At 36.6% G+C, this 23,213-nt stretch overlaps 1 protein-coding gene across 2 annotated transcripts; it reads right to left on the bottom strand.

Annotated features, from left to right (window-relative positions):
• Window positions 1-8,630: 8,630 nt before the first annotated feature.
• On the bottom strand, window positions 8,631-23,213 carry Cpap3-a2 (cuticular protein analogous to peritrophins 3-A2). 2 transcript variants are annotated; one of them, XM_074177849.1, is made up of 6 exons: window positions 23,136-23,213; window positions 22,997-23,068; window positions 15,447-15,647; window positions 13,975-14,094; window positions 10,704-10,998; window positions 8,631-9,042 (listed from the first exon to the last, which is right to left on the bottom strand). In XM_074177849.1, the coding sequence occupies exons 2-6, from the start codon at window positions 23,028-23,030 to the stop codon at window positions 8,988-8,990; spliced, it is 705 nt and encodes a 234-aa protein (XP_074033950.1). In that variant the 5' UTR covers window positions 23,031-23,068; window positions 23,136-23,213; the 3' UTR covers window positions 8,631-8,987. The 2 variants fall into 2 exon arrangements, with proteins under 2 accessions (XP_074033950.1, XP_074033949.1); XM_074177848.1 differs by having other exon boundaries at window positions 22,997-23,197.

The following is a 23,213-nucleotide window of genomic DNA, read 5'->3' as shown; positions in this document are numbered from 1 at the left end:
TCTTTAGCTCTGAGGTATATTCCCAGTACGTGAAGAGAAGTACGAGTGGTATTTATTTCCAAACCAGGTAGGATGGACTACACCTTACCAAATATATTTCGACCAATTAGTCTCACATTGTTCTTTTTAAAAACTATGGGAGGGATTTTATCACCCCTTCTTTGGAATATAGTTCTGGACACCCTGATTTATCACCTCAATAATGAATAATGAATTCTACACAAATGCATATGTAGATGACATAGTTATCTTGCAGACCGGCAAATTTGTGAACACACTGTGCGATAGAGCGCAGGATGGTGTAAGGAACACCAACAAGATTGAGATGGTCCTTTTTACCAGTTTATCGGGCTTAAAACCTCCCCGAAATCTTTAAAAGTAAACAAAAGTTCTCTGAAGAGGTCAAATACCTTGGTAGTTCCCTCGACAGGAGCGGGTTGGCTGTCCTTGTTCATCTTTCACTGCCTGAACCACTGGGCATGCTGTTTTCGGCAAGTGCTTTGGCGTAGGATGTGGGGGTTGAGCAAACCGGCCATCGGATGCCTGCTTCCACGTAGCCCCGCTGGATACGGAAATGACAGAATGACGTGTGGTTCTGTTATTCCCTAACTGAATGGCATTCCAATGATGGCTTAATCCTAAGGTGTGTGTATCCGTGTCAAGAGGATGAATGACACTGAGCCTATCAGCTGTCTCTAACGGAACCTTCGAGATACCAGGCGCCCTCTCGTCGTAGCATCGCCTTGTCACGGTAATGCGGGGCTCTTCCGTGATTGACCTTCTTTCCCTAGCTACTCGTGGGATTTTTATGAACAGAGTAAATTTGATCATTTTTTCTGATGCTGAATCTATAGAAGATATGGATGTCGAGCTTACAACTCCAGCTGACCTCCCTGTAAGTTTAGATCAGGAGCTAGAGCTTCTCAACTCTTCAAACCTTGATTCAAAAACTGAACCTGGGAAAAGGTTTGGTGGTGCAGCCAGGAAACGACTGAGTCGTCTCCTCAAGAGCGGAGTGCCTTATGAAACCGCCTTGCACCAAATTCTTGGGCGGCGTAGGCAGACTCTGTCTCAGGTGGGGGAACAAACCCCCCTTGAGCAGGTTAGCAAACGTTTGCGCTCAAATGATGATTCACCGAAACCAGAGGCGAAAAAGCCCTGCACGGTTGAATCTAAGGCATCGTCAGGTGTACCTGATGTGCAAAAATCCTCATATGGGAAGGTTGTCGCGGGCATCAAGGTGGGAATCTTGCACCTTGATTATTCGACTAGGTACCTCATTAACGGCCAACCAGCTGGAATCTCTTCAGGGGGCTATTTTGTCGGCCCCGGAGGTTATTCCAGACGGTGGGCCGCATGTTCAATTACAGAGCTGCGTCTTTCGGCCTGGATGGTTACAGCTCGTCTGTGAGGATCAGGTTAGCGCTGACTGGCTTGCTTGGGTGCTTGGGTCCGTGGGAGGGTGCTTCCGAAGTCACACATCTGTGTTGCTTACTTACCTGACGGAGCCAGTCATAGACTGACCTCCGAACAAGTCTTCACTAGATTGAGGAAAATGAACCATGATCTGTCAACCTTGGAGTGGACGATCCTCCACAAGGAAAAGTCAGGCCCTGGTCAAACATGGACCTTCGCTGTAGAAGATGGATCCATGGCCGTAGTGGCGAGGACGGGTTTCAGACCATATTTTGGTTTTGGGCAGGTCTTATTCCACCCTAAAACCCGGGCACCCTCCCAGCAGGAAACTACTCAAACGAGTCACACTAGTGCACCCAGCCCAAGGCCGGGAAAACAGGTGTTTCTCAGGAGACGAAGACAGCCAACGTCTCGTCGAGTAAACTAGGAAAAAAGGCTGAACGTGGCTCTCTGAAAGCGAAGACGAAAATCGTCTCGTCAAAAAGATCCAAAAAATCAGCAGGCAACTCAGAGACAGCAGATGCCCTCACCTCATCATCTGAGCCTACACATCCCTCGATCCCGGGAGAGGAGGGTAGATGTGTCCTTAAGGACCCCCCATCTTCTCCCTCCTAGGGTCGAGAAGTTTTTAAGTTCGCGGCAACACTTGTTATCTTCAAGTGTTTGCAGACAAACTTACAACATGCTAATGCCGCTTCATACGTCCTTGGAAAAAACTTCAAGGATGAATTAATCAACCCTGCCTTCCTGCAGGAACCATGGATAGGAAATACAGGCCGAGTAACCGAAATGAGCAATATTCCTGGTGAGGTAATAGCGTGCCCTGGGGTGAAACCCAGAGCATGTCTGGTCATCAGGAAATGTATTAACCATTTTTCGCTTACAGGCTTCTGCACCCAAGACGTGGTAGCCATCCAAATTTCTGTATCGGGCAAGAAGGGTAAGACAGATTTTATCGCCTGCTCCGCCTACTTTCCGGGAGATTCAGATACTGTACCTCCTCTTGCTGTTAGACGACTTATCGACTATAGCAAAAGGAACAAACTTCAAATAGTAATGGGATGTGACGCCAATACACACCATACAGCGTGGGGCAGCACGAATATAAACCGTAGGGGTGAGTTACTCTTTGATTATATACTAGGGGAGGGGCTGTCTGTAATTAATGAGGGCTCAGATCCAACTTTTGTCACTAGTAATAGGCAAGAGGTATTAGATTTAACTATCAGCTCGCATTCATTGAGCAGCAAGATACATCATTGGTCTGTATCTACTGAACCTTCTTGTTCAGACCATAGATATATTCTTTTCAATATTGAAACAGGTCTAAGACCAGTAGTAGAATATCGTAGTGGAATATACTCTGTGAGAGTATCTCTGATTCACCTTGCAGCGCAAGGATTCACAAGATTCTCTTTAGAGAGCCGACTGCTGAAATTGGGTCGCTTAACCCGATGGAACATTTACGACCTCTAGTAAAGAAACGTTAGAGCGAGGGCGCTAAACGCCCAAAAAAGAACGACTGGGACGTCGCAAGAAAGGTTATCACAGCATCGGCAGTTGAATGGGCTATCAAGTCTTTTCATCCCTTCAAATCTGCCGGAGAGGATGGTATATTTCTCTTCTTCAAAACGGACTGGAAATAATTTTACCTATTCTCACAAAAGTGTATGGAGCTAGTCTGGCGTGGAACTATTTACCACCCAGTTGGTTGGCAGCAAGGGTGTTATATATACCTGAAGTGGGCCGGAAAGACCCACACCCCAAATCGGTACGACCAATCAGCCTTACATGCTTCCTGCTGAAAGGACTTGAGGAGATACTGGACGGAAATATCAGGAGGGTAGCATTAAATGAATAACTGAATAAACTGAATAACCACCAGTATGCTTATGAAACCGGCAAATCGACAGATTCAGCATTAAACAACCTCGTTGAGAAAATTTCCCAATCCCTTGACAACAAGGAGATTGCGGTTGCTGTATTTCTTGATATTGAAGGAGCATTTGACAATGCACTACCTAAATCTATAGGATTGTCTTTGGCTAGAAAGAGTATAGAATCGACCATAACTGGCTGGATCTATGCCATGCTAGTAAACAGAACTGCAACTACGACTCTTCAAGGCGAGGCTATCAGGTTCAGGGTCACCAGGGGCTGCCCTCAAGGTGGGGTACTATCTCCCCTTTTGTGGTCTCTCCTGGTGGATAGTGTGCTTAATGCCCTCGACAGAAGAAACATTGATCTGCAAGCTTATACAGATGATCTTGTCATCCTGGCAAGGTCCACGTCGGGAAGGGTAGCTTGTAATATCCTCCAAAGCGCGTTGGACGTTGTTCACAGTTGGTGCCTGAGGGAGGAGATGTCTGTCAACCCCAGCAAAACTGTTAATCCCCTTCACCAAGATAAGGAAATTGGACGATCTAACGCCACTTTCCCTCAATGGTGTGGTCACTCCATTTGGAACGGAGGTGAAATATCTTGGCATTGTCCTTGATAAAAGACTCACCCGGAAAAAGTTTTACACAAAGCCAGACTGTCTCTATGGACATGTCGAAGGATTTGTGGTAAAATTTAGGGTTTAGGTCCCAAACAAATCCATTGGATTTATGTGATGAATGTCAGACCAATGATCACGTATGGTGCAATTGTTTGGTGGCCGAAGGCTTTACAGAAAACGGCCCCAGCGCAGCTCTCTGGCTTATAGAGACAGACTTGTCTGGCTATCAGTGGTGCCATCAGTACCACACCGTCAGTGGCCATGGAGATCCTTCTAGATCTACCTCTTCTCCACATTTTTCTGGAAAGAGAGGCTAGATGGACTGCATACAGACTTGTGCACATTGCCAATTGCACAAATCAATTCAATGCAGAGGGCAAGAGACTGTTGGTTGACAATGGAAGTCACAGCATTCTGGAAATGACCTCTGACTTTATGCCTCCAACTGTCAACTACGAACTGCCTTATGAAGTACTATTCCCAAGTAGAGAGGACTGGATCCTGCGGGAGAAGGAAATATCAAGAGCAGATAGTTGTTGGTTCACAGATGGATCAAAAACACCTTCCAGTTCTTGTGCAGGTGTTTTCAGTCGCAGACCCAGGACAGAGTTATCTACGTGCCTAGGAACTTATGCGACTGTATTTCAAGCGGAAATTTACGCTATTGAATTGTGTGCGGTGAGATCCAACCTCACTCACAAGTCAATAAAAATATTCTCGGACAGTCGAGCGGCGTTGGAAGATCTTGGATCCCACCGAGCAACGTCTAAATTGGTAGCAAACTGCCAAAAAAGACTCTCCTCGATAGGAAGACTAAACATATTGGTCTGGATTCCTTGCCATACTGGCCTGAAAGGCAATGAAGCTGCTGACTCTCTTGCAAAGGAGGGTGCTGCAAGCGGCTTCATTGGACCAGAACCTGTCATTGGCATCGCTTTGGGCTTTGCCAAACAAACACTCAACACCTGGATGGCAAAAAGAGTTATGGACTTCTGGCAGAATCTTCCAGGATTGGCTCACTCCAAGGCGTTTATTCACCCTTCGGAGCTTGATTCCAAACAGTTGTTGGACTACAGTAGGGATGAACTACGATATCTAACAGGCCTTCTTACAGGTCACTGTCATTTGAATCATCACATGCAGAGACTTGGACTGTCGGAAGACAATGTGTGTCGCCTCTGTCTGGAAAATGATGAAACTGTAGAGCATATACTTTGTGCCTGCCCCGCTAGGGACCGAATCAGGTTCTTTGAGTTTGGCAGATCCGTACTCTCACCACCTGACCTGCGAGACCACTCACCATACAAACTAATCGGCTTCGTTAAGAAGCTGGGTTTATTTGGCCGAGTGTGAATAGATGTGAGCCACAATAAACCCTTATGGGTTTCGGTGGAGGGTTGAATAGACCCACTTACTTTAGACCTACCTACCTACCTACCCTCGACAGGAAGCTAACATGGAACTCTCACCTACATAGTATAGCAAAAAGGGCATATGTGGCTTATGAGCAATGTCGTTGGACAGTGGGACGCACATGGGGTCTTTCACCTCATTTAGTCACCTGGATCAACACTGCAATAATAAGACCTATGTTAACGTACGGAACCAGTGCATGGGGATCGAAAGTTCGACAAGCAATGACCATCCAAAAATTATATGGAATACAGTGATTGCTTTGTTTAAACATCACAGCAGCCATGAGAACAACACCAACCACGGCAATGGAATTATTTACTGGTCTGACCCCTCTGGACCTGTACGTGGAGGAGGTTGTGTTAATGGTCATGTTACGATTGCCCATCGCTGGTGTAAAGCTCGAAGTAGAAATGGGCCAATTTAGGCTAAACCTATGGCGAGAAGCGCTTACTACACAACCTCTGCTGCAGGCAGCCAGTGATTCAATTGAACGGCTCAAAAACCAAAGAAGGCTCAGGATGTGGAGTTTATTCCAGATCACTAAACCTAAGGATTAAGTGGGGAATGGGCGTGATTCAAACAGAACTGGCTGATATTTCAATCGCCACAAAAGAAATAACCAAGAAAAAAATTCCTGGCAAAAACTAGAGTGCCATCAAGTTTTAGCTAAAGTCTCGGTAGATAATAACATTATCCTGGGGTGGGTTAAAGGGCACGACAGGAGCAAAGGTAATCGTAAAGTAAAGGTAAAGGTTGCCGATTATTTAGCCAATAAAGTAGCTGGACAAAGAATTTTAGGACCCAGTGACACCTACGGCCTGATGACTTTGACAATTGCGGAACCAGCCAAACGTCACACCCATGCTCAATATTATGAGAGATGGGATGGAATCAAAGGATGCAGTTTTGCCAGGATTACTCTGGGCGACCCTGGAAAGCTGACGCCGAAGAAATATCTGGCGATGACCAGGAAAAACCTACGCTTAACAGTAGGATTTCCGATTGGTCACTGTCAACTAAGGAAACACCTCCATATTATGGAGCTAGTGGCCACACCCCTTTGCAGGATGTATGATAGGAAGATGAAACTGTCAGGTATGTGACCTGTCCACCTTCCTGGAAAGGACAGGATGGACGATGACCCAGAAGGACAATTCCTCGGGAGGATTTACAATGGGTCACATGTGGCCTAAGTGCTATGGGCCTACACTCACCCTGCCTACTCTACAGATACAGAGAGAAGTTATGATATTGTCCTATGATAATCACACAAGAATTCCTGATGATCACATACATGTTGAAGTTGGAATATCCCAGGGAATCTGTGTGCTATCTTGTTTATGTTCGTACTGCCAAATTGTCTATCTATTTCCTCACAAACTCCAGTCTAACTTCATTCGATAAAGAATACTTAGCCTAAACGATTGATTGGTGGAAAAAATTTGCCACCTTTTGTAATAGGATATTGATAACTGGACCTTGAAGTCTTGAAATGGATCTGCTATTGGGTTGTTCTTCATGGCAATTTGGTAGAAACGACATCAAGGCAATTATTGCAAGGGCAAAGAAAGTTCTTACGACAGCACTGCATTTACAGTCAGGCAAAACGTTGAACGTTAGTCAGTACACGTTGATTTTTTTTTGCGAAGAAATCGAAAGCACTGATACGAAATGGTGCTCTTATATTTTCTATATTATTGAAGCACTCATCATGAGTCCACATAATCACCACGAGAAATGAATCACTGCAAAAGATTTTAAAATTTTGTCATTTGAGAATGTGAATTAAATATAATCTTCATCACCAACCTGTGAGAATCAGAGTTTCATTTTTCATTACTATTGGCAATATTAATTTTTTTGAATAATATATTTCCCGAAGTATAATCGATTTACAGAACTTATGAAGGTCTTAGGATAAAAATAAAAGGTGAAATTTAATTTATGACATGTTTAATAATCATACATTTTTTATAGTACATCCTCGTTTGCATCTCAATAGTAAAATAACTTAAAACATATATCACCTCCTACGCTTTATAAATTAATATTGGCAATTTTCAAGGCATATTTTGTCTTTCATTTATGCGAAATATTTCAAATTGATTTGATGTTTCGATTCATTGAATGAGTCGATACTCAGTTGATAAAATCGAATTATCAATTCAGTGATTTTTTGTAAAGTTGCTAGGAGAATGTTTGTTATCCTCTAATTTAAAAAAAATCATCAACCTCCTTGCAATTGGGTGAAAGATATTTTCCGGGTTTTTCTGGTCATGGTCTGACGTTTCGCCTGCTACTTCGGTAGACATTATCAAAGACGATGTGGTAACAGTCGCAGGGTCCGAGTTGAACGCATCGTAGTTAATGCGTTCGGAACAACGGGAGAACCAACTCCGGCCTTGCGACCGTTACCACATCACTTTTGATAATGTCTACCACAGTAGCAGACGAAACAGCATGCCTAAACACCTATAGACCACGACCAAAAAAAACCGGAAAATAGCTTTCACACACCTAACTTCGGCCGTGAAAGTTCACATGTGCAGAGTGGTCTTTCAAAGAAATATCGTTTTGATAATATCAATATGTACACCTAATGATGTTTGATATAGTAAACTGAACGAATAAAGTTAGCGCCAGAACTCCAAGGAAAGGAAAACAAACTGAAGGGAAGAAACGAGAAAAATGGGCTTTCTTCAATGCTAGAAATTCCTAAAACAAAAAGAGATGTGGACCCTACGAGTTGACAAATTAATTGAAATATTCAGATGAGCCAGTCAATAAAGGGTTGAGTGAAATTTAAAAATATGAAGAGAATCAATAATGACAATGCGACGAAAACAATTTTTGTGGTCCGAAATGAAATCGGTCAGAAGAAAAAATAATTATAAATCTGAAATGAATATTATCACATAAAATGCAAGAATATACAAATAACAGATAGAAAATTGGCCATAAAAACGATTTCAAACCACTTTGTTCTCATGAATATGAAGAGAATCAATAATGACAATGCGACGAAAACAATTTTTGTGGTCCGAAATGAAATCGGTCAGAAGAAAAAATAATTATAAATCTGAAATGAATATTATCAGATAAAATGCAAGAATATACAAATAACAGATAGAAAATTGGCCATAAAAACGATTTCAAACCACTTTGTTCTCATTGTTAGTATCCACAATCTCTAGAAGAAAACTATAATTTCTGAAAATGAGGGGAGTCACTGTATGAATATAAAAATATTCATTTTGTGAAAAACGGTTATTTCAAAACATAGTTTAGATATCCGCCACATGGTATATAATCATAATCAATTGATTAGAAACCAAGATACAGCATTCGATGTGGAGTACCTGTACAGCACATACGTTCAAGAAACATCCACTGCCCTTGTTGTTTTACATATTTGCTAAAATATTTTTACCATATAAATCAGTAATGATCAGTTATTTATGAATGAGGTTTTCTCCCCATGAAAGAACACAAAATATTATTGAATATTCTAATAATTTACATACTAATTACAAACTTATTCAAGAACAATATTTACTGAATTTCAGCAGATAGGCCACCCAGTACATTCCGTAAATCTTATTCTTCGAGAAATTTCCTCAAATTTACTATGGAATACAATCAAATGATTTCAATTTCAATTATTCTTCTTAGCCCCAGCGTAAGATGTCTTTCCTGAGTAGTAATTTTCACTGAAATAGAGTTAGTTGGTTAGATATAAAGTAATTAAAGAAAGATATAAAGTATTATCATTGCTAATATAAATATTTTCTTCAAAATGCAAAAAGTTGAAAACATGTTTATTTTATGTCTAAAGAGCACTACATTAAGCAAAAAAAAAACTGAAATTACAATGAAATAAAATACAAGCAACAACCAAAAAATAAAAAAAATTTATCAACACGAGATGAAAATTTAAAAAAATCATGGAATTACTAGGATGGTGTGTACGAAACTGCTACTTCCAACTGAATGACGAATTCTTCAAGCAATATGCGGGAATGCCAATGGGATCGCCACTTTCACCGCCACTTTCATCATATATATATATATATATATATATATATATATATATATATATATATATATATATATATATATATATATATATATATATATATATATACGTATATATATATATATATATATATATATATATATATATATATACGTATATATATATATATATATATATATATATATATATATATATATATATATATATATATGTATGTATATATATATGGAGTGATTTGAAACTCTGACCATTAAAGAAGCCACGAGTCTGGTTGAGATACGTAGACGACACCATCATAATATGGAGCCATGGAAATGCTGAACTAGACACCTTCCTGGAGCACATCAACAACGTAAGTCCTTCCATAACTTTCACAACGGAGAAGGAAGTCCACAACGAATTGCCACTCTTAGACGTAATGGGAAACATTTGTGAATAGAAAACCCACTCACACAGGACAGTATCTGAACCAGGAATCCAACCACCATCAATCGACTAAGAGAGGAACCATCAAGACTCTACTAGACCGTGCTTTCGGGCTTTGCAATACAAAGGAAGGTCTCGAAATGGAACTTGGCATCATCAAAAATGACCTTCAACGAAATGGTTACTCCATAGTGATGGTGGAACAGGCTTCAGCTAGAAGACAGCAAGAGCTCCATAAGGAAGAGAAGCCGTCACAACCAGTACTTGTACTTTCCTATATCAGATGATTATCGGAAAGGATAAGAAGGATTGGGTCCAAGTATAACATCAGAACCTGCTTCAGATCTGGGAACACTATCCGTAGCAGCCTCACAAAAACCAGGCCACCTAACGCGGACTGAGATTCCACGGATTGCATTTACCGGATACCCTGCGAGTGCGGAGAATCATACATCGATGAAACTAAGAGGCCATTGAAAGTTCACTTTACCGAGCATTAGAAACAAACACAGCGAGGAGAAACCAGCAATTATTTTGATTTTTTGGTTGTTGCTTGTATTTCATTTTAATACATTGATGGATGTAGCCGTTACTACGTGGTAGGAAATCATAATGAAGAAGTTTCAAGTCTTTTTTCTTCATTGTAATTTACTCTTTTTTGCTCAATATAATTGTTATCTTTCAACTAATCTTTTTTAAATTTTTCACAGATTCTTTCATGTATTTCAAATCAATTAATATCATATTAGACAATGGAAGTCCGGACTAATGAAATGAAGTATTTCTGTTAGAATAATTATTGGTTTCAATTCCACCTCCTAACAACTACTGTCTTTTGACATTTTATTTGAAATGAAATATCAGTTTTTTCTGCAACACTCGTATTCAATGTAGAAGATATCTACTTACCACCCAGGCACATTAGCTGGATCGTCACAGGTGAATGTATCTTCGTTATAAACTTTACCAGAAGAACATGACCCTCTTTGTGGCGTGACTCCATCTCGACAGATGTAAAACTTTTGACAGTCATCGGGGTGGGCAAATGTTGGGTGGGGAAGTTTTCTGCCGTCGTTGGTCTGTGTTTCACCTTCGGGGCATTCAAAACCATCTTCCAAAGTTTCCCGTCTGGGTTTGAAGCATTCGGCACGTTTGATATTCTTGGGCCAAGTGCAGGTACTAATGATGTCATCATAGGCTAGACCTAATAGTTTACGAATTGAATAAGACAATCGATCATTGAAATACGATATTCCAACTGATATCTCAGTATTTGTTTTTCAGAGGATCCAAAGTCTAAAGTGAATTGAATCTTGCAATTATGTTGCAGCTTCCAAGGCTTCATCAACTCCATAGAAACACTATTATGAAAGAAACTGATGAATGCCTTCAATCCCATAATGAAAAATTTGAAAATATAAAACAAGATCAGTTTACGAGTCAACTTGCTGAGCTGGAGAAATGAATTACATATTATGAATAAGCCAATTATTTCCACTTCTATGTATCAAACCTAAAAGACACTAGCAAAAAAATTTCTCCCAATAACCAGCAGTAGACAGGAATACCTTGATGTGCCTCAGATGAATAAGGGGTGGTGTCAGTCTAATATATATCTTCCTAATCAGTAATTCGCTTGATTCTACACAAATTCAAAAAGACAAAAGCTGAAAATTAGTATTCTTGAATATTCGAAACATTTTCTAAATGTTATTTGCTACATAATTTATATAACCAAACATTAGTCACAACTGATACTACAACAACATTACTGGAACATACAAGAGCCAATTGCTTAAAATGTAATGCCTCACTTTCTGAAAAGATAAGACGAATCAGTATAAAGTCCGTACGATTTTCAAAACTCAAAATCATCTAAGGTCTTCACTAAATAACTCAAACAAAACTGCCAAATGAAGACCAAAAATTAAAACATTGTGTTTATGGCGTTCTGTGTGTTTGTAGTCAGACTTTATTGGTAAAAATTCATCAACATAAATGTGACAACAAAATTCTAATGACAGAGCCTAACAGAACAAGAAGAAAACTAAAGTACTAGAGTTTCAAGAGGTCACTTTTCCGAAAATGATTTTTTTTTCTATTTTTCTGTCCCAATTTTTGTATGACGTGGGCTTGCGATCTATATATAACTGAGAACCTAAATCCAGGCAATGCAATAACGGCATAGAACAGCCCGTCATGTTATATCCCAATATGAAGCATCGGATTACAGATGCCAAACAATTTATAGATAGCCCAAAATATGTCTAGACGAATATAATTATTATCTAACAGATGTGCGAACTAGTACAAACTAGCCATTTGTAAACCCAAAATATGAATATGAAAAACATCCAACATTATGATGTACAAATTATTATAAGGAACAATATTGTTGGAATGACCGCCATGAAGGGGTGAAAGAAAAACCCAGGTATAGTGTTTTCCGGAGAAAGTGGTAGTCACTCAACTTCTAAGCAGCAAAAAAAGTAAGATGGACGAAATTTCCAGAGAAGTAGCACTGCGCAAAAAAACAGAAAACTTCTCCTCTGAGATGTTCTCAAGACTTCAAATTCATTGTTAGTGAAGAGGGGTCATTAACGAGAAGAACTGGTGTTTCACGACAAAACTTCAAAGTTATTCATCTGTTGGTTCCTACCAAAATCTTACAGCTCGACTTGAGCTCCTGACGAGTTGAATATTTTTTGGTATAGATGCTAATGCAATATTTATATTGGGTTGATCTCATAAGCTCATCATTGATCATAGATAGTGATAACTGTGATAGCATAACAATCAGAGAGTCCATGTACCTTGTCAATTTTTTCAGGAAAGACTTCATTCAAGTAGCGTTGAACTCCATAAAATAAACATGTTTTATTATGTTCTCTTCTTCAGATTCATTAAGGTTGATTCCAACTCATGGAGGAAGTCAGTAAGGCAGAAAATGGATCGATGCGAGAATTGAACTCGGAAATTTTGGAACTGATACACATACACACAAATACCTATCTAAAATAAACACATAATATTGGTGGCAAGTCAAGGGCAAGAAGTTTTCAAAGAATTCAGTGGAGTCAGACACAATCGAATGCCTTGGACATATTAAAAACCACTGCCAGAGACTTCAATATTGATAATCGTCTCCGTCATTTTGAAGTGATAGATCTGTATTTTTTGAAGAGTGTGTATATTTCTCCAGGAATTAAACCTTAGCTGTTTTATAGTTGACAGAAAATACTCCTGGCCTGTTCACAGCAGTAAACAACTCGGGATTGTGATGAGTTGAATTGGTTGTTACTAATTTTTCATGTGAACTTTCTACAAAAAAAGAATATTGAATTTATTTCACAAATCCCTATTTTCAATCATCCTCATCAAATAATACATATTAGAATCAGTCATTGATAATTTTTATCCAAGTAAAATTTCTAGCATATAAGATTGAGGGAAATTGGGTGAATCAATGCAATTAACTTCCATGGGTCTTTTTTGATTTACTATGTAAAAAAATCGATAAACATCTCCTTTGACGCTCTCCTATAATTACATTTTACAGACATTATAATTTTTTATAAGTACAGTGTGGATATAAGACTTATGAGTGGAAGCAATTTCAACAGTCATAAAAAATATAATTTGAATTTCAAGTGTCTAACTTAATTGGACTATAACATAACATATAGAATTTGTCTTTCGTGTAATTCAATGGTTAGCTATTTCAGGAGGGGTTTTTCTTCCAGTTTGTGTCTGAAAGTTACTTTTTTGCATGATCTACACATAAATGTATACCGTAAGATACTTCTTTTGAAATTTATTGCTTCCTTCCTTTCTTTTTTAAATATAGAAATAACATATGCAAATATAAAATTAGTGATGGTTACTTGGAGACAAAACGTCGGGTTGAAAATCTATAAACGTCATCTTGTACAGCTGAAAAAAGTGAGAATGAGAAAGTGTTTTTGTCTTTCTATCAATTATTGAAGCGAATTTGTCGAACTTCGGTTCTTTTCGAATACCTTCGGAACCAACCGGAATTCCTTACATTTCAGAACGACATTTAATGAAACTCTAAAATGACCAACTTTTTCATCATTCAACCGACTTTGTATCTCTTACGGTTTCCAATTTCCTTATGCTGGCCCTCCAGAGTATATACCTAACGACTTGATTCACGTACCTGGTGGACAAGATATTTCTTTTGGTATACCATCAATGCAGTTGTGGAATTTGTTACAATCTGTTGGATGACGATAATAACCATTAGCTCTCGGACAACCTGGACTAGGTTTGGCCTCCTCTGAAAAAAATATATTTTTTTTAGATTCCATGAAAGTACCAAAATTTACTTCAATGTAAAAATATTTGTGAAAATTTAGGCAAATCAGAAAGTTAAAACTTTCTTTACTCAATACAAACAAATGCCTATCAAATAAAGCATTTTCGAATGACGAAAACCGTCAGCTGACCATCTCCTGATGATGCTAACTTGATTAGAGAAACGCCCGTTGAGCATTTCAGTTCTGGTTAGGAAAAGGTGTTTTCAATAGATTAATTTCACATCAGAGGTTCTAAATTATACTCATCATCCAGTAGTGGAATATCTATGTATAAAAAAATGAGTGAAAATTTAAGTTTATACGGTTATTTTCAGCACTTGTTACGTACTATACTATTAAGGGATTTCCACTTCTTTTGATTGAACTCCACAACCAGTACTAGGTACTGTCAGTTGCAGTCATAATATTATTTAATCAGTTGTAAAATGTATACTTTAAAGTTGAATATATTATTTTTAATTTCGTATTCGCTTGTGCCACAATTATCACACATCGTCTATTGGCATGTCCCTCAAGTAGTATGGACCGCTGTTGTAGCTCACTATGAATTCAAATGTGTCATGTCAAAGCAGTAATCTGGAAGAAACGGTCGTTTGAAAAGTTGAATGATAATTTACTGTGGTGAAAAATGTCAATATTCCGATGGATATAAAGGATCTGGACAAAATAAAAAGCCTCATCTGCGATCAAATTTGAGTTCTTTCAATAATGATTTCTTGAACGACTCAGCCTTATCTTAGAGTAAGACTTATCGGACAAAATTGAGGAAAAATTTATTCTGCAGTTGAAAAACAAGGTGAAGAAATTCTTGAATTGAAGAATGATGTAAGTACATCGAGTACTAGATATTTGGAAATGGAAACTCGATAACAATAGCAAATATCCACAACTTGACATTGGTCCATGAAAATATATGAAAATTTCACAATAAAGTATTCTCTGTTCAGATAGAGAACATTGAAAAGATATTGCTTTCGACATTAACAAAATTGAAGTTTGATTAGGGAAAACACAATCACTAATCATAACCCCGACTGGAGGGCTGTTTAATGATAATAAACACATTTCAGATGCATGTCTTTCCAACCGTTGAGATCTCGAAACAAGGGTATTTTGAATACTTGGAACAGCGATACATTGCATACATCTCATTTACAATATTGTATGACAGAAATGATTTGAAGCTGGATCTGATTATTTTGATCCAAACCATAAGAATTTCATTTATGAAAAAAAATATTTTGAAGGGAGAATAACTATTTAATCAATTCAAAGGATCATATATAAAAAATTAAATTTTTGGAGTACTTACGTAAAATAGGTCTATCTTTACAATCTACATTGGCTGGAATGTCACATCTTTCCGTGTTGGGGTCGGAGTCATCGAAAACCAAACCATCAGGACAAAGGCGTTCCTCATAAGAACCCTTTGAGCAAATATAATAAAGATCACATTCTTCCGGATCTGGGAAGAAGCCAGTTCCTTGTGGACACTTGTACTGTGCATATACTCCTAAAAATTAATATTATTTGATATTTGTTTTGGGATATTCGAAAGTTCATTAATCTTCCGAAAAGAGAAACCTTATCAAGTATAAACGTATTCAACTGAAACACTTTTGGAAATTCCAAAATCTCCTAAAATGAAATATTATCAATGGTATCAAGAAAGATAAATGAAAATTCAATACATTTCTTCAGAAGTGAAATTCTAAAAATATCTTCAAAAACTTAACTATTTGAAAATTTTTGCGTAAAAGCTTGCTTTATTTCAACTTCTTCGGTTTGATGGGACATTGCTGCACCCTGATTTTCCGCGTTCTGGTTTACCGGTAGATTTATGCTCCGAGTGCTTTGCCTAAATAAAGGTAAGTCCTCTTCGATGCTACTCGCATCTTGAATCAGAGTATCTATGTCTGAGGCTCGTTTGCCTCAGAAGAAGCAACGCAACTCAGGTTATAAAAGTGAATTTAGCGATCTGTTCCGGCTGGCGTATTTCTGGTTCTAAACTACAAACCAAGTGATCTGGGTGCGGTCATGAATTGCTGCCCACCTAGCGGCGTCGCCAGTTAGCTGGGCATACAGGATTGGAACTTACCCATCTGGGACTTCGCTCCTGACTAGTTCGACTGATAGTTTGTTAACGAAGACCTTCGGGTCTACATGAAATTGGTAAGATACTTGTTTTTGTTGGTGCCAGAAGTGGCCAACCTTGTTAAGGACCAGCTAGACCTTGTGCTATAACAGGAAGGGTCAAGATTGTAGGAATTGAGGTCATGAATCCCATCTGGCTCACAACATGAAACGATACCCCTTCTGCATCTCTAAAAGTTTCTTCAGAATTTCCGGAGCTCAATTGTTCCTTTTCCTAGTCCAAGCGGGACGGCAGGAACTGAAAATGGTTCAAAGGTGAACTCTGAGCTCCAAAGCTATTTTCCCCGGTAAAATAAGCTATTTCTGCAGAGTCTGCTTCCTTCGCAATAATCATTTTTGCTCAACGTTGGGCACCATGTCATCAAGATAGCACTCGAGATGATTCTCTTTTGGAGCGTACTTCTGAATAAGTACCCGGCTGGGCGTGGAGTTACTATGAAACTTTGGTCCCAAGGCTGCATACCGATTAGTAGGACTATCTATTATATAAAACAAGCGGAAATAATTGGACGTTGGAACAATAGTTGAAACAAATCAAAGGAGGTATCTCCAGCTGTAGTTTCTACGTTTTTGAGGTTTGAAAAGTAATAACAAAAGAAACAAAAATCACTTCCCAGATAGATAGTGAATGATCAAAAAAGAACTCATCTATTTATCCATGGCCTAGATTCTGATGACCTAGATCAGCGTTTCCCAAACTTTTTTGCTGGTGACCCACCTTCATTCTGAAATTTTTTTCGCGACCCACATAATAAATGATTTTAGGTATAATTATTATTACTAATGATATTTTTATTATTATTATGGCGAAAATTCACAATTGAGAAATACACCTCTAATAGAAAATGGCAAAGATGATATAATTGAAGATAAAATACAGTACGAAAAAAGACTTCCAATTCAGGATCTTAAAACTAAACAAACACAAAAAATGAAAAAAATGACACTTATGTTATCAATGTGACTTGTAGAGCTGGTGCTTACGATCAACAAGAGATTCTATATCTGGATTGAAAGTTGAAAGTTTTAAAGCAAACTACTTTCTATACAAAGCCTATTTCTATATTTATTTTTTAAATATACAAGTGGAGAGTGCCTTCTCACACAAATATGTGGTTGAAAACCTCATCAGCTCTTTTAAAGCAATGTTCGAAAGAACTAGATACTCTCCCCTAGTCTTTATCCAAAATAAAAAAAACAATTAAAAAGTATTAAGTATTTTCAATCTGTTTCCGCGACCCACCCAACCCATAGTTTAGGAACCACTGGCCTAGATCACCTAATAGACTGACGATATTGTTTACTGACACAAACCTACTACTTTTGTAGTACTATCTGTTTTATTCAAAATATTCAAGAGAAAGTTTCTTGAAACAAGAAAAAACTAGGACAGATAAAATATTTCATTAATTAGATTGCGTGACAGAAATTCGTTCGTTAATAATTCTGAAAAAAAACATTTTTGGGAAGGCGTAAAACCGTTCGATTAAGTGTCGAAAAAAAGGGAGATACCAGTTCGATAATTTTTATGTTTGGAATGGAAGTTAAAGATTTCAAGAAGTAATATTACAAAAACTTGATACTGACAAAGGCATTGAAATAATATTATGAATAAAATACCTTTATAAACTCCTTTCCTTTTTATTTAAAAAAATTGGCAGCGACTGTCAGCAGAGTTTCACCGCAACCTTGAAACGTATTTTGTATTAAACGATATTTTTTTTTAGTCAGGTCAAAAAGTAATTATCCGTGCTCCAAATTCTTTCAGAAAATTGAATGTATTTATTAATTAAGTATCAATTAATGATCCATAACTTGGAGTTCATAATTAAGAAATCACTACAGTTTTAAATTATGTCTAATAAGATACGTTTGACATCGAAACATGGTAGGCAAAACAACACATCTCAATACAAATAAAGTGAAAGTTCTTGAGATTCCGAAATATAGAAGTTTGGCAGGTATTGAAAATTCAGATGAACTAGCTTGAACTGATGCAGGTGAATAGTTCGTACCATTAGAACCCGCCTCCGGAATCTCCCAGTTATGAAATTAGAATGTACACCTACTACATAAAATATAAATTGTGAAATGAGGATGACAAAAAGTAAAAAAGAAGAGAAAATTTTATTGAATCAAGTCTAGTTATTTGAATCGATTTACAAATAAATGAATCGATAGCTAAAATATTACATGAGAAAATTGAGTGAAAGACACGAGTGAACAAGAGAAAATTCTCAATATCCACCCTCTTGAAAAATTGAAGACAGAAGAGGGACTTATGTCATAAATGATTATTTTCTTCAATGGGAATGAAGTTTTTATCGAATGAATAAATGCATTAAACCTGTTCAATCGACTAAAAAGAATTAAGATTTTATAAACTTAATAATTTCCGAGTTCATATTATATTTGTTAATTCTGAAAATACAAAACGTTCAATGTGCACACTTCCATAAATCTCGAAATTTTTCTTTTGACTTTTATGTACAATAATTCAGAATAAAATAACTCGATTTATTTATAAATTCGATTTATTACTAAATTCCTAAATTCCTTTACAGAATAGTAACTCTACCTTCATTTTCATGTGGAACGTCGATAAATAAAAAAATATATTGAATTAAAAACTTTAGGAGTGTTTCAGTAAAAGATCTTCTAAGAAAAATGTAGGCAATAATTACTGGATTATCTACAATGAATTAAAAAAATAATTGTTTAATGTCTAAACAGGAATAAATCCCGATAACAAGACATATTAATATTATTAACAAGCATGTTACAGTTTTATATCTGCCTATATACACACAATACACATACATATATACATACATACATACACATATACATGAATACAATACTAATTCATCAACTAGAAACACCTGAAGCGAGTAAACAAAAAACAAAATGAAGTAAACATTTGGGAGAGTTAAGCAAAAAATTAGGTGGAAAACTTGTGTGCAGCAAGCTAGGAGAGTAATTGAAAAAAAACATAAGTCAGATATAGAGCTAACAAGTAAAAACATAGTTCAAGTGTATTACAAAAAAAACATAATTCAGCAGTAATACAGTAGTAGTGATAAGCTCACATGGTAGAATAACTTTCAATCAATTTGGGCTCATGTATTCTGACTAGAGTGTAAAAGCTTCTTAACGTGTCTCTTAACTTGACCAATAGGTTCATAATAAATGTCGAGATTTTCACAGAGTTGATTGTAAAGTTTGCACATTGCAACAACTGGTGACTTGAGTAATATGTTCGTTCTAGAATTTGGTAGATAAAAAGCAAGTTCATTTCTAGAATTGATTCGTGGAACACGAAAGTTGAAGTGGGAGAGGACAGTCAATCAGATAATTCACTAGTTTATAAATGAAAATTATAGAGTAGTAGGTTCTTCGGTTTTGAAGGGATAATAGATTAAATTTATTCAGTAGTATTCTGTTGTCGATGCCTTGTTCAGGGTAAACTCCTTCTAGCCTGTAATATATTTCATGAAGCCTCTCTGTATAGACTCGATTTTGTTTATGTGGACATTGTAAATGGGTGACCATATAAGGGAGGCATATTCCAGCCGAGATTTGACGTATGCATTGAAAAGAGTTAAAAAACTGTCTCTGCTACGAACATTCTTACAGTTACGATAAATGAGCCCTAGCATCCGTTTGGCTGAGCATGTTACTGTGTCATAATGAATGGAGAAACTCAGTTTAGGGTCAAATGTGACACCAAGATCCCTTTGATAAGTATTTATTTGAAGAGGTGTGTTATTTATGCAGTAATCATGAGAAATAACATTATGTTTAAGGGTGTATTTTGAGTATTTACATTTGTTTGTATTGAGGGAAAGATTATTTTCGGTACACCAAATGTACAAAAAGTCAAGGTCTTTTTGTAAGATTAAGCAGTTCTCCTGTGATGTAATGGGCCGAAAGATTTAATTGGTTAGGGTATAAATATCGATATATTGCCTCAAAAACATTTTGTTTTTAATGCCATTATCGATAAAATTATGTATTCGAATGTTACATCAAGGAAAAATTCTAAAATTTACAATTGCAACATAACTTATTCTATATCGCTAAAAACTCTTCATTTGAATGGGCTTAAATCACACTTCAATCTAGTAAAAAGAATTAAGATTTTGTAAACTTAATAATTGCTGAGTTTCTATTACATTCGTCACCTCTGAAAATGATTCCTCATACAACAAGTTAAATGTGCACACTTCCATAATTTTCGAAATTTTACTTTTCATTTTTATGTACAATAATTCAGAATGGAATAACTCGATTTATTTCTCTGGATTTCATCAAATTATTATACACTCTAGTCATTTGTTTTATTTATAATTCGTGAATTTGGAATATATAACATACATGTACTAATGTTCTAACACAATAAACTTTGTATGTAGGCATTAAGGAATGAAAAGAAACATGGAAAAAATAGATGCATAAAGCCGAGTTATGCGGTTAATCAATAATTATAGAATTATCTACAATGAAATAATTGGTTAGGGTATAAATATCGATATATTGCCTCAGAAACATTTTGTTTTTAATGCTATTATCGATAAAATATGTATTCGAATGTTACATCAAGGAGAAATTCTGAAATTCACAATTGCAACATAACTTGTTCTATATCGCTATAAACTCTTCATTTGAATGGACTAAATCATAGTTGAGTATATTCAATATGCCTTTAAAAATATATAAATTCGACTTGATCAGACTATAAAAAATAACAGTCAAACAGATGCTTTCTCTGTTCGGTAACAATTTTGTTGGCGAGTAGAATATTAATTTTTGATGATTTTTTAAATATCTGAAGTTTGAAATACAGCGAGAGTTGTATGTTACTAATGTATTAATAACCACTCAATATATTTGAAAATATCCGTGTATATAATGAATGAATTGTAGACAATTAATTTCTGGTTCGTCATGTCAAAAACAAATTCTCAGATGTACATGCATTCTCAATGCATCAAAAAAATATATCGTTTTTCTACCCGCCCGTCTCAGCTCAATTGTCTAACAAAAAGAAGGGAAGTCTTTAAAATGTTTATCAGTTATCGGGATACTTATGGTCCAGATTACAATTGTTGAAACAATCTAAAAAAAATGGAAAACTGATTTTCTGGTATTTTAAAATTGAATAAACATAATGGAAAAACAGGAAATGCATAAACACATAAATTGTATACGAAAGATTTTCTGGCAGACGATTCGAAAGATGAAATAGCAATAATAAAACAAAAATTATATCTTTCAAAGAAAATGAATAAACAGTTTCAATCACTAACCATTGTTATTTTTCGAATATTTGTTTCTAGCGACCCGCCCCGGCACCGCACGGATGCAATACTGATACTAAATATAAATTCACCCATCGGAAATTTAACGACATGGAGAAACAATGATGAAAAGATTGTTTTTTAATTGACGCGCCTGTTTTTCCCGCGGCTGGCGCCCCAATTGGAATATTTAAAAATCTTTTCCTATTACACATCTACAACATAAAACGAACGTACATACAATATTTCACCCTCCGAAATAATAATGGAACGGTAATTTTCATATGTAAACGCGTCCCTTTTACCACCACGGGACGCCCCAGTTGGAATATTTGAAAATCCGTTCTCAGTGCGCATCTGAGACCTAAGAAGCACCTATATATCAACACGGAGAAACAGATGAATGAGTGTTAAGTGACTTTTGCATCCATAAAAATAGATATACTCAATAGTTCATGAAAAAAAATCATGAAAAATCAATTAATTGTCTTTTCTCAACGCGGGAAAATTATTGGTATCAAATTATAGTTTATATAGAAACGTGTTTGAACTTTCATATCTACAATTACATATCCAAATATTCACATCATAGCAACCACTAATCCATAATCTCCAATTGAATATTTTAATTCACAGCACCTAATACACAGTAGCTGTTCTATGTTGTGAATCATAGGAAATCTATAAATATAAGTACCCAATAGTTCTGCCTTCAGAACTGTATCAGCACTATAATTCTTTCTTATTCGCTATTGCAATTTCTTTCCGTGAATCGTAAGATTAATTTCCAAAGCTATATTCGTCTCTATTGACCAAAAAACTCATTTCCCTAGAAGAATTATTGGGTCTCCCATGGAAAAGACCGACTATAGCTTAAGTGGAGTCATGTCGACCGTTTCAGGAATATATCTTGTAATTTGGTAAAAAGGAAACAAGCTATAGAATAAAGAGCAGTTTTCCATGATTTATTCATGATCTTTCATTCTCTTCAATTTTTACCTTGATTTTTATTTAATACTTAAAAGTATTTAATTTTTTTTGCCTGGTCCAACCCAAGATATGACCATATATGAGGTACAGAAATATTTTACTATCAAATAAAAATGAGATCCTACAGTTTTTTCCAAAAAATGAACTTTTTTTTATTTCCACAGTTTTTTCAATTAAATAAAACTATAAAGCCAAATTACTGAGATGTAACCAATTGGTATATCAGAGATGCATTCCGGTAGCTTTTGTACTTTCGAAAAAAACTGTACCCGAAAAAATTGGTAGACTAGTTATCCTTGCGATCACTTTCCTTCATCTTAAATTCTACCTTGAGCGAAAATATTCACTCGTAAAGAGGTGCAGCAGGGGATCATTAAATCAAGACCGCTTTCGATAAAACTAGAACTAATCAACTCACCTGCAATGAAAACTAAAAAAAAGTACCGCAACATATTGTGAGCAGCTGATGAATGGTCTGGTTAAACAATTACTGAAATACCGAAAACAACGTGAAAAGTTGTAAGACACAAAGAAAGCGACTTGAAAGCAACTTTTACCCTTTACGTATTGAAGTCTCGTAGGTAAAGAATGCCGCGACACGTAGTACGATTGACCAATAAATCTGAGCCTTGCAG

The sequence above is a fragment of the Leptinotarsa decemlineata genome, unplaced genomic scaffold (assembly GCF_025532065.1).
Source record: "Leptinotarsa decemlineata unplaced genomic scaffold, Ldec_3_MD MMD2_tig00003308_RagTag_RagTag, whole genome shotgun sequence".
Classification (NCBI taxonomy): Eukaryota; Metazoa; Arthropoda; class Insecta; order Coleoptera; family Chrysomelidae; genus Leptinotarsa; species Leptinotarsa decemlineata.
This window is presented reverse-complemented; position numbering and strand designations above follow the sequence as displayed.

What these genes read in the sequence shown, in the direction of transcription:
- Cpap3-a2 (XM_074177849.1), bottom strand. Translation starts at nt 23,030, where the DNA reads ATGTTGCGGTACTTTTTTTTAGTTTTCATTGCAG. An exon ending in TAAAGATAGACCTATTTTAC is followed by an intron (nt 14,095 to 15,446) that starts GTAAGTACTCCA and finishes TATTTTTTTCAG; the next exon opens with AGGAGGCCAAACCTAGTCCA. An exon ending in AGAAATATCTTGTCCACCAG is followed by an intron (nt 10,999 to 13,974) that starts GTACGTGAATCA and finishes GTAAACTATTAG; the next exon opens with GTCTAGCCTATGATGACATC.